Source organism: Ixodes scapularis, unplaced genomic scaffold, assembly GCF_016920785.2.
Source record: "Ixodes scapularis isolate PalLabHiFi unplaced genomic scaffold, ASM1692078v2 PGA_scaffold12__126_contigs__length_90152505, whole genome shotgun sequence".
Lineage (NCBI taxonomy): Eukaryota > Metazoa > Arthropoda > Arachnida > Ixodida > Ixodidae > Ixodes > Ixodes scapularis.
The window spans coordinates 14998620-15014263 of record NW_024609838.1 but is presented as its reverse complement, the minus strand read 5'-3'; the positions used below and the strand labels follow the sequence as shown (position 1 = coordinate 15014263).

The window sequence follows — 15644 nt, the reverse complement described above, 5'->3', positions numbered from 1 at the left end:
CGGCCGATTTCCCCTGGCCGTCGCACGTGCTGCTAACCTCCAAAGACAATATGCGGCAGTTTTTGCCTCAATGACAAGACGACTCTCCCACCAGCAGAAACTACAGAGGACGGCCCCCAATGAAACTAATGACACACCTACAATGCCTCTCAGTTCTTCATATTTATATATATATGCACATATAGTATAATATGTACAAGTATTCTTCCCTTTTCTTGCTTTCATCCGTGATATTCGCTTCTGCCGTACGACGTCTCTCTCGAAATACTGTCGGCATACCTTGTTCACCAACGGAAGCAGAGGGACAAACGCATCTTTCGCTCAACAAAACGACTTTCCTTCTATCCCGGTCAACCGACTAATAAGGCGATTGACGCTAACGTTCAACGACCTGCAACACCCATACGCTGCACAGCGAGTCGCGCAGCAGACGTAATACGGGGCACACAAGTCCAACATTCCCGCCGAAACCACCACGAAAAAGAATTGCACTCTCCAAGGACCCAACCTTCTGCCCTTCTCCACAGGGTGTTTCTGAGCACTATTCGGGCATTCGCCTCAAAGCTTTCACGCTTTTGCTTTTGTGTTCTGCCATCTTTCAGTAGCAGCGTCAAACAGACGGGTTTTGCCGTTTTCCTTTCATGCATAGGAAAAAGCTGATGTCTTTTAAGCTTAATTTTTTTCCCTGAAACCTGCGCTCAAACTTGATAAATGCACCGCCTAAAAAACCTCCCCGAAAAATATCATCGCACTCCGTTCATTGGTTTATTTATACTTTTTCTTTTTTTTTTTATGCCCGAATATTGCTCGGCACCCCGTAGAACAAAGAAACGCTCGAGGAACAGACTGTTTCAACAAAAAACGAAAACTGCGTTTGAGCTTTCTTTCGAAATATACACAACTAAACTAACCATCGCTCGTTCGACCCCTTCTCGAGGCCGAGCTAATAAGTAGACTATGAAAGGTAAAACGACGCAAAAGACTGGCTCCCTCTCTCTTTCTGCCGTGCGCGCGAGACGACGCCAGTGTCGTGCATTGCCGCACTTCGTAGGTTTGTGGTACACGGGGGAGCGAGAAAAAATAGGAGTGTTGCGGAACACGCGGCGCGGGGGCCGCGCGTCTATCCGCGTCGCGCTTGACCCTCTACGTCGAGCCGCAGAGTCGCTCAACGCGCCAGCTGAGTGATGAGGGCGGCGCACATCTCGAAGAACTCCATTGTGTTGTGCACCTGGTTGTAGCTGGTTTCCGCCACACCTGCGAGCGAGAGCAACATGTAAAGACGGACCCTTGCGTGGGCGCTCTACGACCCGACACTTGATCGGCGTTGATGCGGGTCGACTTTGAGTGACCCTTTTATGAGAGTTGACACGAGCTTGACTTTTTCTAGCAACGACCTCAAACTTTGGAAGCTTGCAGTTGCGTTAAGACATGGTCTACACTCCAGAATTCCAATATGACTATTTGCTGCATGAGTTGTTTTCCCCTTCAAGTTTCGTTTTTGATTTTTTTTACTTTTGAAGTTTACAAACCCCGTGCTCAATTTCTGCCAAAATCCGACTAAATGGATTATTCAACGCCACGGGATAATCCTTCACTTGTTTGTTTTCGTTAAGAGGCAGGGCCAAATGGAAGCCTGTAAACCCACCTCTTTTTTTTAGTTTAAAATTTTGGCTAATGTAAGCGAAATCCGTTATCTGTTTCACACTTCTTGAACTTGAGGTGTTCATTCTAAGAAATAGTAAGCCCAAGCGAGAAAACTGTTTCATGGTTCCTTTATAAAAATAAATCTAGCTGCAAAGCACAGACTCCTGTGCCCTTCATAATCTACCTGTGCATCAACTACCCACCTTTTTTTTTTTCCACTAGAAAAGATTAAAATATTTTAAATGGTTCAACAACAAGATATTTTCCTTCCCTCTTAGGTCATGGGGCCTATGGCTGGGTTCTCTACGTAACCTACTGGAAGGCAGTGCGGGGCACACGTGGAACACCAGCGCTCTGCAAGCGTTGGGCTGCGACTCGCAACCTCGCTGATCCAACACGAGTTCCAGCGGAATGCCGAAGCAGCACTCGCGTGCGATCTGCGCCCCACTCCCTCCGGACAGTATAAGAAAACCCAGCACTACGGCCTAAAAATCTAGGTGTTAGGCAGAACACCCTCACGCACTGCAACATTTCACCGCAACAGTGCACGCCCTGCCAGAATCGAGCGGAAAAGTCGACGCCGAGTGTCGTCTGTAAATACATCCGGTGTCTCAATATTTTTCTTTCCCTCCCTCGAGACCAGCGGAGCGGCTTTGCTTACTGGGGTCCTGGGACTGAGCCTCCTCGTTGGTGGGAAGGGATTTGAAGTCGAGAAGGAAACTCTTGTACTCCACTTGGTACAGCTGCAGGCTCATCTTCACCTGAAAGAGCAGACGCCAGACGTCGCACTCTCGCCCACGATGCGACACAACGTCTTTCCGGGAAAAAAGGTCTGCGGTAAGGTTGGCTCACAAAAGGGTCGTACTTAAAAACCCCGGGGACGAGAACACGCAGAAGAGGGCTGTCGTCCTTAAACGGAAAGAATAAACAAGAAAAGGACAAAGCAACGACGAAGACGCATCATTTCTGTTCCCTCGTCTCCAGGGTTTCCCAGCTTTCCCTTCCATAACACACGAGAGAGAGAGAGAAAAAAAAAGACATTACTATAATGAACTGCATTGTAAGAAATTAGTAGTTTGTTGTAATTAAAGATGGCACTCCGCGTCTCCGAATATACTCACCGGCCGAGCATTGCTGGGGTTTTTTCTCCGTACCCGAACGTGAAATGAGTTGACCACTTTCCACTCCTGCAAAAAAAGAAAAAGGGTTCTTAACTCAATGTGACTTAGCGACACACTCATAAGGATTTCTCGCCTTTGGCGTTTATTTCACTCAGATAAATCTTCAAAGTGATAAGACATACTGCAGCTACAATTATTTCCTTAGCGGCATCATCTATTGCACCTCTTCGAGTCTAGTTTATTTACTGCCAACCAAAGTGTACAAGGTTGTCTTACATGAGGTTGGAAATTAGTATGGGAAAACTGCATTAAAACAAAAACTGTAGCTAATTAATAAGTTTCTTTTATATTCGTACAACTTCGAATTTTTCGACTGCATATTGTTAGCATCGAGACATCAAAGAAGTCTTTCTTATTGAAAAATGCAACTGCAATAGAAAGACTTGTTCGGCCAACTCCACCAACAATTAAGAATGCCTGCAACATGTGGACGCATTGAGTAAAAAGGCACCACTCACGAAATCAAGCGCTTTCATGGCCCTGTACACTTCATTCATGATGTCGTGTGGCTTGCTCTGCGATCGAATGCCTGCAACCAGCACACAGATTTAAGTCAGAAGAAAACGCTTGTGTCACAGTCGATTTTCTGTGATCCGCTTCATAACTGAAATATCATGAAGGTGATACAGTGCAGCCCACTTATATTGATACCACATATAACAATGCACCACTTATAACTATCAGTTTCTAGAGTTCCTAGACTGGAAATGTCCAGATAAAATGATAATCATTTATAACGATTGAAATTTGGGGGTTTATCATTATCATTATAAGTGGGTCGCACAGTAGTAGTACAGTCATGGAGACAGGAAATTAGCGCACATGATGCAACTTGTCGTTCATTCTAACGTTAATTAAGGGAGGACAGGGTAGTACGTACCACATGTTTATCTGAATGCTGATAAGGCTTGTGAATGATCCTTTAGAGAGGCTCCCCCCTCAAACCGTGAGGTAGTAACAACAACCAAGACGAATGGCAGCAGCCTCTGCCACCCTGGCTAGGTGGCGCAAGCTGCTGCCCGATTCAAAGGATTCGGCAATGTTTATTTGTCCGCCCACCTAAATCTTTGACGCAATCCAGTTTCTTTCTTCCACAACCGCACACGCCGAAACGCACCTCGGCAAACATCCGGGCAACGCGAAAATCTTCAAAGCTGCACGCACCCAAATTCAAATTTGACGTCCGCAAATTCCACACCGCCTTTATGCGCAACGAGAGAAAGAGAGGAGGCACGCACCCAGATGCCACTTTGCCCTCTTCATCGGGGTTCCCTTGCGGTCCGCGCCGTTCCCTCCGCTCAACATCCGCTGGCGGCTGGCGATTCGCTCAGGGTGAGGCCTCGATGGGCTTTGCTGCACGTCACAAAACGCCCGGGAAGCAACCATCGTGAAAAGGGGTCCACCGTGGGCAACGCGAAAGACGGAACACCCTCTTGTAAATCGTATTAAACCCCTTTCACCTTACAACAAACCTCAGCGGATGCTACGAGCCATCTCGGCCAATCCATGCGTCTATATGCACATCTCTGTACCCGTCGCAGCACCATCTCGGCCAATCATGCATCTACAAGCACGTTGCTGTACCCGTTTAAAGGTCAAGTGACAGTCATCAAATTGGCTTCGATGGCTTGTTGCGTCATTTACAGCTCATCATAAGGTGAGAGTAATAAAGCCACTAAAGATGATACCTTTCAGAGTCGTAAGTCATCTTGGTGCTTAAAATCATTGTTATCTGAAGCTTCATCTGACTTCGCAGAAAATTCTTTTTCATTCTCAAGATATGTTGGAACAGTCTGCGACAGAGTAATACCCTAGTTACACAGGCGCTTTGAACTGTCACTGAGTCTATGACAGCTATCGGCCCCAACTGTGATCAAACTGAACTGAACTGAGATGGTGCTACACGGCTCTCAAGAACCCAGTTGAAGCTAAAATGGAACTAGTTCTTGTGCCACGTGATCAGTCTAATTGTTTTAATGTAATTTACTCGGAGACACACCTTTCATTTATTATAAGTATATTGTACAATATGTTCAATACCTTGTTGCTTTTTAGCGGCGTTTACACGAGTACCAAAGCAGATTCAGGGCTAAGGTGCGCATATTTTAGGCTAGGTGGTGCAAGCTACCGCCCGCTTCGATAGGTGCACCCATTACTATTTGTCCATTCATACAGCTGGTCCCTCTGCCATCTTCGCTCGTTCGGTGGCTTGCCGGCTAGCCGGGAGGGATCGTTTTAGCGGCGGCTCGGACGCCTAAGCCTATTCCTTCCCGAAATGTTTGCTGCTACGATTCTTTCTATACGCCTCCCCCTGCATTCCGCAACAGTAAGTGCCTCGCAAACAGTAGTCGGCGGCAGTGGTCCTGCGAACAGGCGCCATTTTACCTCTGTTGGGGAAGTCCGTTCGGTTAAACTAAGGTAGGGGAGCTCAGTTGAACTCAAATGTCATTAGTGGCTCGATGACACTTGGCGCCGCCGTGTAACTCCAGCCGACTCCGATTCAGTCAACTGTCAGTAAGTCAATGGCAGTTGAGAGTGCCCGTGTAACTAGGGTATAAGACGATATTGGGCGAGTTCCCCGAGAAACTTCTAACCGTAATTATTGCCAGTTGCACCTGCTCTGTACTAAGCACCGAAACGGCAGCACCTACGAGACAATCAAGGAAAACCGACCGGGCAACAAAGTTTGGTTTGACTGGTAGCGCCATCTCACGGAAAAGTTTCGTAACCCCAAGGCACCCCGCAGTCACAATCGCTGGACCCGATCTCGAGCTCGAACATCCCATAGCCCTGCCGCCAAACAGTGATGCAGTGCTCGTGCCCGGTCGTTTGGTAGCATGGCCTTCCCAACGTTGCCCTTTCTGGCTGCCAGCCGAGCCGACTATACCTGTTTTCACCTCAAGAAGAAAGCAAGTTTTGTGCATTGTTCATACGCCGCACGAAGTAGTTCTTACGAGATTGGGTTGTCGAGAGGGAAAGGCGATACTTCTGGCGTTTGGAATGTGTACGTCGTAATAAGATAACATATATCTAACCTACAACTCACATACATATATCTTAATTCTTTACATAATAAGGAAATCAGTAATGCTTCGCGAAGAGCCGGACTTTCTTTCCTACGGTTCTTAAGGTGAAAACAGGTATAGCAGCCGACCGAGGCACATCCTGTTCACTGCCCCGGGACTATGGAGCACAGTAGACACAATCGACACTCGATTATTCCAGTAAATGCAATCAACGCTCGACTCTGAGCGCTCACTGTTCTATGCACATTGTTCTATGCACCCCTTTCTCAAGTCCCGATGATCTGTCACCGGCGAGCTCTACTCACGTCGAGCAGAGCGGCCGTCGGGGGTGGGCTGGACGCGACGTAGAAGTCCTTGATCTCCAGCTTGGCCGTCTCGTCTTCGATGCGCTTGTTGTCCACCACCAGGTTGTAGGCGATGGCCAGCTGGTCGTGGGGGTTGCCACTCAGCAGGGCGCTGTGCAGCTCCTTCTCCTGCACCCCAAACTTCTGCTCCCCCACCACCCCAAGAACAGAGGAAGTCGGCATGTTAGGTTGAACTCGCAACAAGTTTGAACTAAAAATTGCCATTTCCTTACCTTCAAACTTACAAACAGAAACTCTACCCTCACCAAACTCACAAACTTACCAGCTCGCACTTCTTGCAGAACTCATGAACCTACGCATCTCACCTCACTCACCAAACTCGTGAACTCACCAAATTTATGAACTCACCTCACTCGCGAACCCAGCAACTCACGTCTCTCACCAAACTCATGAACTCGCCGAATTCATGTCCCTCACTCACCTTAGGCAACACTCAATCGCGAGCACATGAAATATTGATGCTTCTTACCTCACTCACTCTCACCTTACATCTGAGGGTGAATGTGAGTGAAGCGAGTGAGTGCAGTCACGAAGGAGTTTTGCCAAGGTATGTGGATGACATGTTTGGTTCAAGCAGCTTGAAGAGTAAAGAGCCAAACTTGAAAGATCATGTCAACGTTCCTTACCTCACAGACGACTTTCACGGCGTCCATGTCGATGATCGACGCATCGTTGTCGTTCGGCAACGGGAAGAGGTAGGCTGGGAGGTCTTTCTTAAACCAGTCATGGTTTCTGTTGGACAACAACGTGGGGACAAACGTAAGACGCAAGTTCAGCTAGACAGAGACATTGCAACTAAAGAAAGTTGGCAAAGGGATCTGAGAGCAAGGCTACAATGCGGCAATCCTGCTTTATCCTCGAGTTCCGCAAAACGTTTATGGCATTCGACGAACGCCGTCTATCATTACGCATTATCGGGATTCAAGACTGCCACTGGATATGAACTCACTTGATGTCCTCCATGGTTGCCCGTTTCATTGGGTCCACTTGGAGGGTGTGGATCAACAGGCTCACCACCGATTTGTTCAGGTAGTCCGGGACGGGGAAGATGCCCGCTGCATGTGCGAAGAGACGGATCCAACGAAATTTACAGAAAATGCTTCCACATCTCAGCGAGCATACGCTGTCTTCATACAAAGGTAAAAGAAAAAACAGCCACGAAGCTGCCAAGTGATGAATACTAAGCTTTCAAAGAGTGCAAATGACGCTAGAACTATGCTTCCATCACTACCTGAAGAGCAGGGGTTGTTAAACCCTTTTACAAAGCTTATTTGAGCAGCTCTCAAATGTATTACGAAGCTTAGGGAAATAAAGCTTGCCAAGAAAGATTACTTTCTTAGACGGCGCGTGCCCATGACCACCACCGGGTTTCTTAACATCTCAAAGTGGTATGTTAGTGCTAAGTTGTACTGAGCCTAGATCTTGAAGACGGAACACAGGTTAAGAATATGAAGACTCACACTTGATCTTTCGGAAAAGGGTCGGGACATGTTCGTCGTCAAATGGAAGCTGCAAAACATTGAAGAAACCAACAGTGAAGTGAAGCGGATCAGATTCAGAATGCGAGTGCATAAATGTAGTGCAACACAATGAACAGTAGACAGCCAAACATTTCAGGCATGGCCGTCCACCATGTAAAGTATGTTACGTTGCCTGGGACACATTCCCTTTACGATGATTCAGGTTGAAGTTGTAAACTAAAATTATCCAGGCAATATCAAAACCAGACAGGCACAGATTTATGCGTGAAAGTCTGACTAGAAAACACTTTCACCTTGTACATGTTAGAGGATTTAGATATATTTCCAGCAGCTCTAGGACTTTACTCTTTGCCAATTTCAGACATATGGGCAATTAAAAAGATACAGATAGAACTCTCCTTGTTTGTCATGTTGCAACATTCTTATAGGCTATTTCTTCTATTACAGTGGAACCTCCTTAGAGCAAGAATAATACACTAAAAAATGACTGAACTGTCATTTGAGGCGACGCAACACTAATGTATTTGAAAGAAAATATTTGAGGAAAACTTCTCTGATAGGGAAAACAATAAATAAATAAAAGACAACAATGTAGCAAAAATAAAATATATAGTGTCTTGAGTTCAGAAAAAAGTATAGACTCCAAACCAACAACGGAACTTGTGTGGTGCTCCTGCAAAGGAGCGAGGAATATACTTCAGACTGCTCAGAGATTTTTTAGGTGTTATTAAAGTTTACATTAAAATTGCATGATTATAAGCATGTGGTTCCTGAATCCAAACCAGCCTAAAGGAATATATCAGACGTCGGTTTTCACGCATTAGACTAGGACTCAATGGGGAGGAAAGTACAGTCGTGGACGATACGAAAGAGTCCCGCAAGCGCTTGGCTCCGAAACCTCCGGTGCCATCAGACGGAAAAAAGTAGGGCCATCGTCGAGGCTACTGCGTGCACAAGCGGCATTTCAGTGACTGTTCCAGTTTTTGTCATTACACCCCACATCGTCGGCAAACGATTACTGAGTCAACACCGATTTCAGCACTGTTCTTGAATCGCACTTGCGTGCCTGGTGAAATAAAATGAAAACCGCTCATCCGTCTTTTATCCTGCTAGCTCAATATCAAATGCCCGAGCGCCGGACACTCAACTTGCCGAAGCGGTGGTTTCAGCCGCAGAATTGAACAGCCGCTGAGGACTCGAGAACAACTGAGACTACTTCCGACACAGAGTGCCGCAGGTGTCCTAAACCATGCGCTCGCTTGGGCCTTTTCATATTGTTCACAACTACATTCTCTACTGGAGGGTGATTCACCCAACTCATCCCGGTACACTACCAGAAACAGCGGTGGCAAAAGAGCTCCGAAACGACCCCCCCCCCCCAAATCAAGCAAAACACAAAACTCACGGTTCCGCAGAGCAGCGCATAGAGTATTACACCGCAGCTCCAAATGTCCACTTCAGGACCGGCGTAGAGTCTGGAACGAACGGGGCGATCGAGTTTGTACTAGTGGATAAATGCGTGGATACAAACAACTGAGCACTTTTAATCGGTCAGTGGCTCGTGCCACACAGCCAGTGCTTTCTTCGAAAGTTAATGTCTACTCAATAGACAAAACATTAAGGTGAGAACTTTTAACGGTAATCAGTGATCTGAAAGCCAGAAAGCTTCAAAGTAGCTCCTTGGTTAATTTCTTTTGGTACTTTGAAACAATATTTTTGCTTTGATTAACTAGCACTCCGACCCAATCATTGTAATCACAAATACTAAACAGATGCAAGTTTTTGTCCAGATGCACTAGTGGCATGAAGAAGTAAAAGTGGTGTCTGTTCTAAGGAGTCGGAGCGAAACAACGATCGGTACGTACTTGCCCGAGATGACCTCCGGGGCTGCGTAATTTGGGGACCCGCAGCTCGTCCTCAGGAATTCGCCGTCCATCATCATGTTCGAGAGTCCTGCGGAGGACCACCGTGACTGTTACCGCAACACTCGTGAGCGCGTCGGGACAATGGCGGGACTTCGAGGAACCTGGAAACCCGTCCACAGAACTGGGTACGATCAATTTATGCTTTTCGCAAATTTCCGAATATGCAACAGCAGATAAAGCATTCATAAATATTTACTCGAGGTGAAATCTCCAGAGATACCCAGCGAGCTTTGGTAGGTGCATGCTATATATTTTACGGTAGCTGCAAAAGCCAAGTCGATGATAGCATGTTGATCCGTCTTATTTCTTAATTTTACTTCACCAGGCGGACTGGAACCCAGAGAAATCATACCAGATTTATAGTACAACTAACTGCCTCTTTGCAGCTGCACAGACAGGATTAGCATATACTAGTCTTATTTGCTCTTTGCATAAACCTTTTATTTGCATTATTTATTTTGTATAACATAGCTCTTTCTTTTTTGCTTAACAATGTCCAGGCATTTATTTCTACTTTATTTACTTTTTTGTTTTATGTAACCACACTCTACAAATTCCCCACCCCAAGTGTAAGCGCTGTATGAAGCCTCAAGAAGGAAAAAAAAAAAAGTGACGACGATGATTAGACGTCTTTGTAAGACTTTGTAGGACGGAACACAAAACCCTCGAATGGGCATCTGATTTTGCATAACAGTTTTCGTTTTCAGAAAAGGTTTTGGCATTTATTCCTGTTTTTTACTTCATGTGACCATGTTCTACAAGCATGCCGCCCTCGAGGTACAATAAACGACTACAAGGACAATGAAACATCCTCACGACAAACAGTGCAGGACGATGCAAGGAACACTGCAGGACGATGCAAGGCGCTAATACAAAGTCCCGGACGCTCCATCAACAGATACGGCACAGCCGTTGCGGGAGAGGCCCTCTCTCACCGAAGTCGGCGATCTTGACGTTGAGGTTCTGGTCCAAGAGCAGGTTTTCGGGTTTCAGGTCCCTGTGGACCACCATGTGCCTGTGACAGTACGCCACTCCGGAGATGATCTGCTGGAAGAACCTCCGGGCGTCCGACTCCTTCAGCTGCGTTCCAAAAGAGCCGGGAATTCCACCGCAGTCGTCAGATTTGTCTCTTAGCAGCAATGCTAGGGTGCCTGCAATGCGTCTGCGGCTGGCAGGTTTACCCAGTCCCAAAAAGGAACCCTCTATTTCCGCGCAACGCCGCCAAAAAAGTGTTACGCAGCGACGCCGTGACGACGGCGACACCTGCATCCCCTCATGATTTTTCCCCAAAAGCTTCTAATACCAACCACCAGGATTGCAACGTCTAACAGCGTGACACCTTGGCTTTTGTGACATCATTTGTTGCCACTTAGGGGCTTATTTTGAATTCATGGGCGGAGTAGGACGCTAAACGCATCTGGCACCACCTTTCTTTCGCCTTTTTTGGATGGACGTCTATAGTATGCTGCAGGTTAAGAAGGTAGGGTGAGCAAAAGGAAGGTGCGAGAGGAGGAAGCAGACGCAATGCTGTTGAGAGGAGGGGGTTTCCCCCTCTCCTCGCCAGTGCTGCATCCATTTCCTCCTTTCCCACCTTCCTTTTCCTCGCCCTGCCTTCTTCCGTTGTCACCGACTGTAGTTCACAATGTGGTGTTCCTTATAAGGTGTTCTACGCCATCATTGATTCTACATCCATTACTAAGTCTAATCTCCTCCTGCGTCCCCCAACGACAGAATAGATCCAAAAGCCTTTTTTTACCCTTCACTTCTAGTATGGCCCTCCATTAACACGCATGCAGCTCATGTAGGACAAGTTAGATAATTCCCATGTGGCCTTTTTTGCTAATAATTTTGAGGAGGTAATGGACGTGAATTTGGATGTGGTTTCTTCGAGTTCATTTGTTCCCAGATTCAGTTTTTCTCGGTGTCGGACAAAAAATCTGAGTTTATTGAGACATATGTTGAAGACAAGCATCGGATCATTTGATTTTTGAGTACAGTGTTGTGATAAAAAATTTTGTGAAAGAGACAAATACCAGATATTTTTCAGCGATATGCAAGACTGGGTAGTGATCAAGTATTTTTCCTTAATGTCACGCTATCGGTACAATTATAATTAGCCAAAATAAAAAGTGTGGATCTGTTCTGAATTAATTCGAGAAACTCAGTAAGGTAGGAGGTACCGGGATCCCAGATGGAGGCTGCATACTCAAGCTTTGACCTCACTAATGTTTTATAAAGAAATAGTTCTAATGATGATGGGACCATAGAAGAAAATAGAAGGAGTCCATAAAAGAAGATTGGTGGAAATTATCTAGAAAAAATTGAATGATGCACAACTAACTAGCGTAGCTGGAGACAGGCGGGACAGAGGAAAATCGGGACTTCCTCCCGCATGGCTCTCGCCCAAAGTCTCAACTGTCTCCCAGTGGTTCCGGTGCAGGGTAACGCCGATAAGGTTTGACCAGAGGAAAATTGGCGACTCCCTTGCCGGGGTGTAAGAGGCGGGGGGGGGGGGGGTGATGTTTTTAGTTGTTTTTTTGCCCGATCCCCCAAATGTCAACCTGCTGATATCCCACACTGCCTGGTGACAGTTAGGGGGAGAAAATTGGTCTTAGAAGGGCAGGAGAAATCATGTTTGCCTTTTCAAACTTAGGCTAGGTAGCGCAAGCTACCACCCGTAACAAAGGTATAGCCATTAACATCCATCCATCCATGGAGAAATAATACGACCGTGGTGAAGATCGGCTCACAGCAACGGGTTTTACACTCACCTTCCCATGCTTGACGATGTAATCAAAGAGTTCACCACCGCAGACATACTCCATGATCATGAAAATGTCGGTGGGCGTGCTGATGACTTGGTACCTGAAGCGAGCAAGACGTCGGATGTAGTCGGACAACTCGTAGGAGTTCTGGAATTGTATCTGGTTTCCTGGTAAGGACTATTTCAGATGCTGGAGTCGTTTCTAAAAGAGCCTTAGCTATGACTCTGGTTTGTGCAGCAAAACATAAACTGAAACCGTTAACTGGTTTTGATGTGCCTTCTGGCGGTTTTCTGGGCATTGTACACGTATGAAAGTAATGTGTTTATAGTTTTTTATTTTTTTATAGTGCACTGAATACTTATTAATGGCATTAATATTGATTATTGCTACACTCTTTATAGGCATTGAGTTGCTTTTCATTAATCTCCATTATTGTTTTTTTGTGTTATTACTATGCAAGATGCTTAATTCCAGTCCTGTAACCGTGCTGACAATCGGAAACTGTCAAAGCTCATTGTCACAAAAGAAGGCATCTTTTGACTCAGTGATAGAGAAAAATATGAGGACTTGACTCAGCGATAGAAAAAAGTATGCAGACAATGAATCATAAAGGCACCACCACAGCATGTACATTCCAAGTCCGTCTGTATGAAATTATTGTTTTAAATTCAGTTTTTTTCCTAGAGCCATAAACAAATGGAACATGCTACCGAATGCCACTGTTTCATCAGCGTCACTAAGTTCATTTCTTAGAACTATTGAAACGACTGTATGTGTTCCTCTGATTCTTCCCGATCTTTGAGTGATGTACATTTAGATGTATACTTTTTTGTTTCTTGTTCTGTATTACATTATATTGTATTTGTTGTTACGGGAAAATCCTCATTTTTTACCAGCGACCTGTATGTGTTCAATATGTATTTTTACTTCACCCTGTAAGTGCCCTGATGGGCTGACAGTATTAATAAATGAAATGAAATGAGGACAAACATGCTATTCTTTGTGAGAAAACAATTTGGAAGCATTACTTTCATACCACATCATCTACTATAATAAATATTATAATATAGAAATGGTATTCCCATCTGTTAGAACATACTATGGTACAGGGCTGATTACAATAGTATCTTAGAGATACTTTTAGGCATCTGTATCTCCGTATTAAAATACATTTCAAAAACATATATTGTACCTTAGTAGTGAAATACATTTACGATGTATCGCGATACTTGCCAGGCTTGAGTATCTAGTTACATTTGTTGTCCTTTTTAAGATAAATTTAAAAGATAAGAACATCTGCTTGGTGCAAGTTGCTTTGCAATTTATAATACAAATCTCAGTCACCAACATCTTAAAAAAAAACTGGTTTAAAGAAGGTTACTTGCAAGAATAACAAAATCAGCTCCTCTCAAAAGCCCTCCACTCTTTCCAATTTAGCAGAGAGAATGCTCTAAAGGAGTTTAGTGGAGAAAAGTATGGCCCTGTTGTCTAATCTATGGGTGACACAGAAGAAAATAATATGACACTTTGGTATGCGCCCTCGCGGTAAAACAGGGTTCATTTCGGGCAGACACCTTTCCTTTTGTCAAGCATGGCACGCAGTCTTTACCATTCTGTAACTATGTGGTTCAACGGGGGGTGACACGTTTTTTATTAGCTGCATTAGTAATAAATGAAGAGTTTGAGGTAAGGGGAACAGCATAAAATGGCACAGAGAAAGGAGCACAAGGATAAACTAGCATCTGAAGTTGCCACGAGCTACACCCTCCCCACTTAGCACCGTTTGGAAACTAATGTATTTCTATAAGTATCTGCACCAGTATTCCGAAATAGTCTTTCGCCACTTTTGCAGAAGTATCTCCGGGATATCCCATTGCACTAAAGACAAATGTGTCTCAGTATCTGTATTTTGGACCTTAAAACACATGTATCTCAGTATGTGTATTCCCTAATACTTTTTGGAGTATCTCTGCCATGCCCTGCTATGGTATATGACAAGCAGATACGAGCAAGCACAACAAAGTTTCGGCAATTTCATCATCAACTGCAATTGGAGCCAAATCGAACTGACCGCGGTGTGCACAGATGACATAGAACATGCAGATCTGTGCATGCGCTGTACATGATGGGTTTCAGACACGAAAACGACATGTAGCTCACAGTTTGATGATATGAGGGTGCCGGAAGAGCTTGAGGTTTTGTATTTCACGGCGGATCTTGCCCACGACATCGAGATTCTTTATCTTCTGCCTGTTCAATATCTTCACTGCAACCTTGTGGCCCGTCAACTGGTGGCAGGCGGCTGAAAAATAATTTGTTTTGTTCTCTTACAAACTGGTATTTGCGCTACACACGGGTAAGGTCGAGCAACACGTCATTCGAAGCACACACACCGGCGTTTCAAGGCTCCAGCAAAATAGAAACATATTGTAAACAACATTAGAAGCACTCGTTTATTACATCGAGCTAGCGTCGCGTAACGACACTGGCTCTAAAAGCCTCACACAACTCCTCAAACTTGTCCGAATCCCTCGGAAAGAATACGAGGGAAAATTTCCACGGGAAAAATACGCTGCGCAATTTCAGAGCTCGCAATACAGGAAAAGTAAGTAGCAAGTCGGAGAACATCGCGCCGACTACGCTTCTAAAACAGGGCGCAAAACAAAAGACGACGGCTCAACGGTCGAAGAGACACTTTAGTTCTTCACGCTGCCAGAGTACGCAAATATAATACAGTAGCCGCAGTTCAGGAAACGTCTGTTTCAACGTCAAGAGCCTACACGCATGACTGCTCCTCGGTACTGCGAAGTAACGCTCAAGGAGCAAGTTATTAGGGGCTCGTGCAAGGCGCATTTTAAGACACCGTGCGTGCCAGAAGACAGACTTACTCTTCACTTTTCCAAACGTGCCGACGCCGAGGGTTTCTCCTAGAATATAATGCCCTATTTTAACTAAAGGTTGCCCTTGGGCTCCTTGAGGTTGGTTCTTGTCCGCCATCTTTGATTATTGCCGATTCCCTTCTCTCTCATGCTCCTCACCCACTGCTGCAACACATGTTTTCGACCATTTCGTATGATCGATTTTTGAACGGCGTCAACTGAACACGCGAACAAAACTGCGTATTATCTTAAAAGGACGGGTAGACCGTCATACTCGGTAATATTTGCGGTCTACAAGCCGCGTTGGTGATCGCGGTATTTAAAAGCAGATGTTTTTTGCTATGGTTTTTTGCTTCTTGTTTACGTTTTCATTAGACG

General features: G+C 45.3%; 1 protein-coding gene across 1 annotated transcript; it reads right to left on the bottom strand.

Annotated features, from left to right (window-relative positions):
* Nucleotides 1–146: 146 nt before the first annotated feature.
* On the bottom strand, nucleotides 147–15550 carry LOC115318062 (5'-AMP-activated protein kinase catalytic subunit alpha-2). Its single transcript, XM_029977767.4, has 15 exons — nucleotides 15276–15550; nucleotides 14548–14689; nucleotides 12394–12487; nucleotides 10558–10702; nucleotides 9563–9650; nucleotides 9103–9172; nucleotides 7677–7725; nucleotides 7166–7271; nucleotides 6843–6948; nucleotides 6157–6339; nucleotides 4064–4178; nucleotides 3284–3354; nucleotides 2766–2831; nucleotides 2306–2405; nucleotides 147–1254 (listed from the first exon to the last, which is right to left on the bottom strand). Exons 1-15 carry the CDS (start codon nucleotides 15382–15384, stop codon nucleotides 1166–1168), a joined length of 1533 nt encoding a protein of 510 aa, XP_029833627.1. The 5' UTR covers nucleotides 15385–15550; the 3' UTR covers nucleotides 147–1165.
* Between the last annotated feature and the right edge of the window lie 94 nt (nucleotides 15551–15644).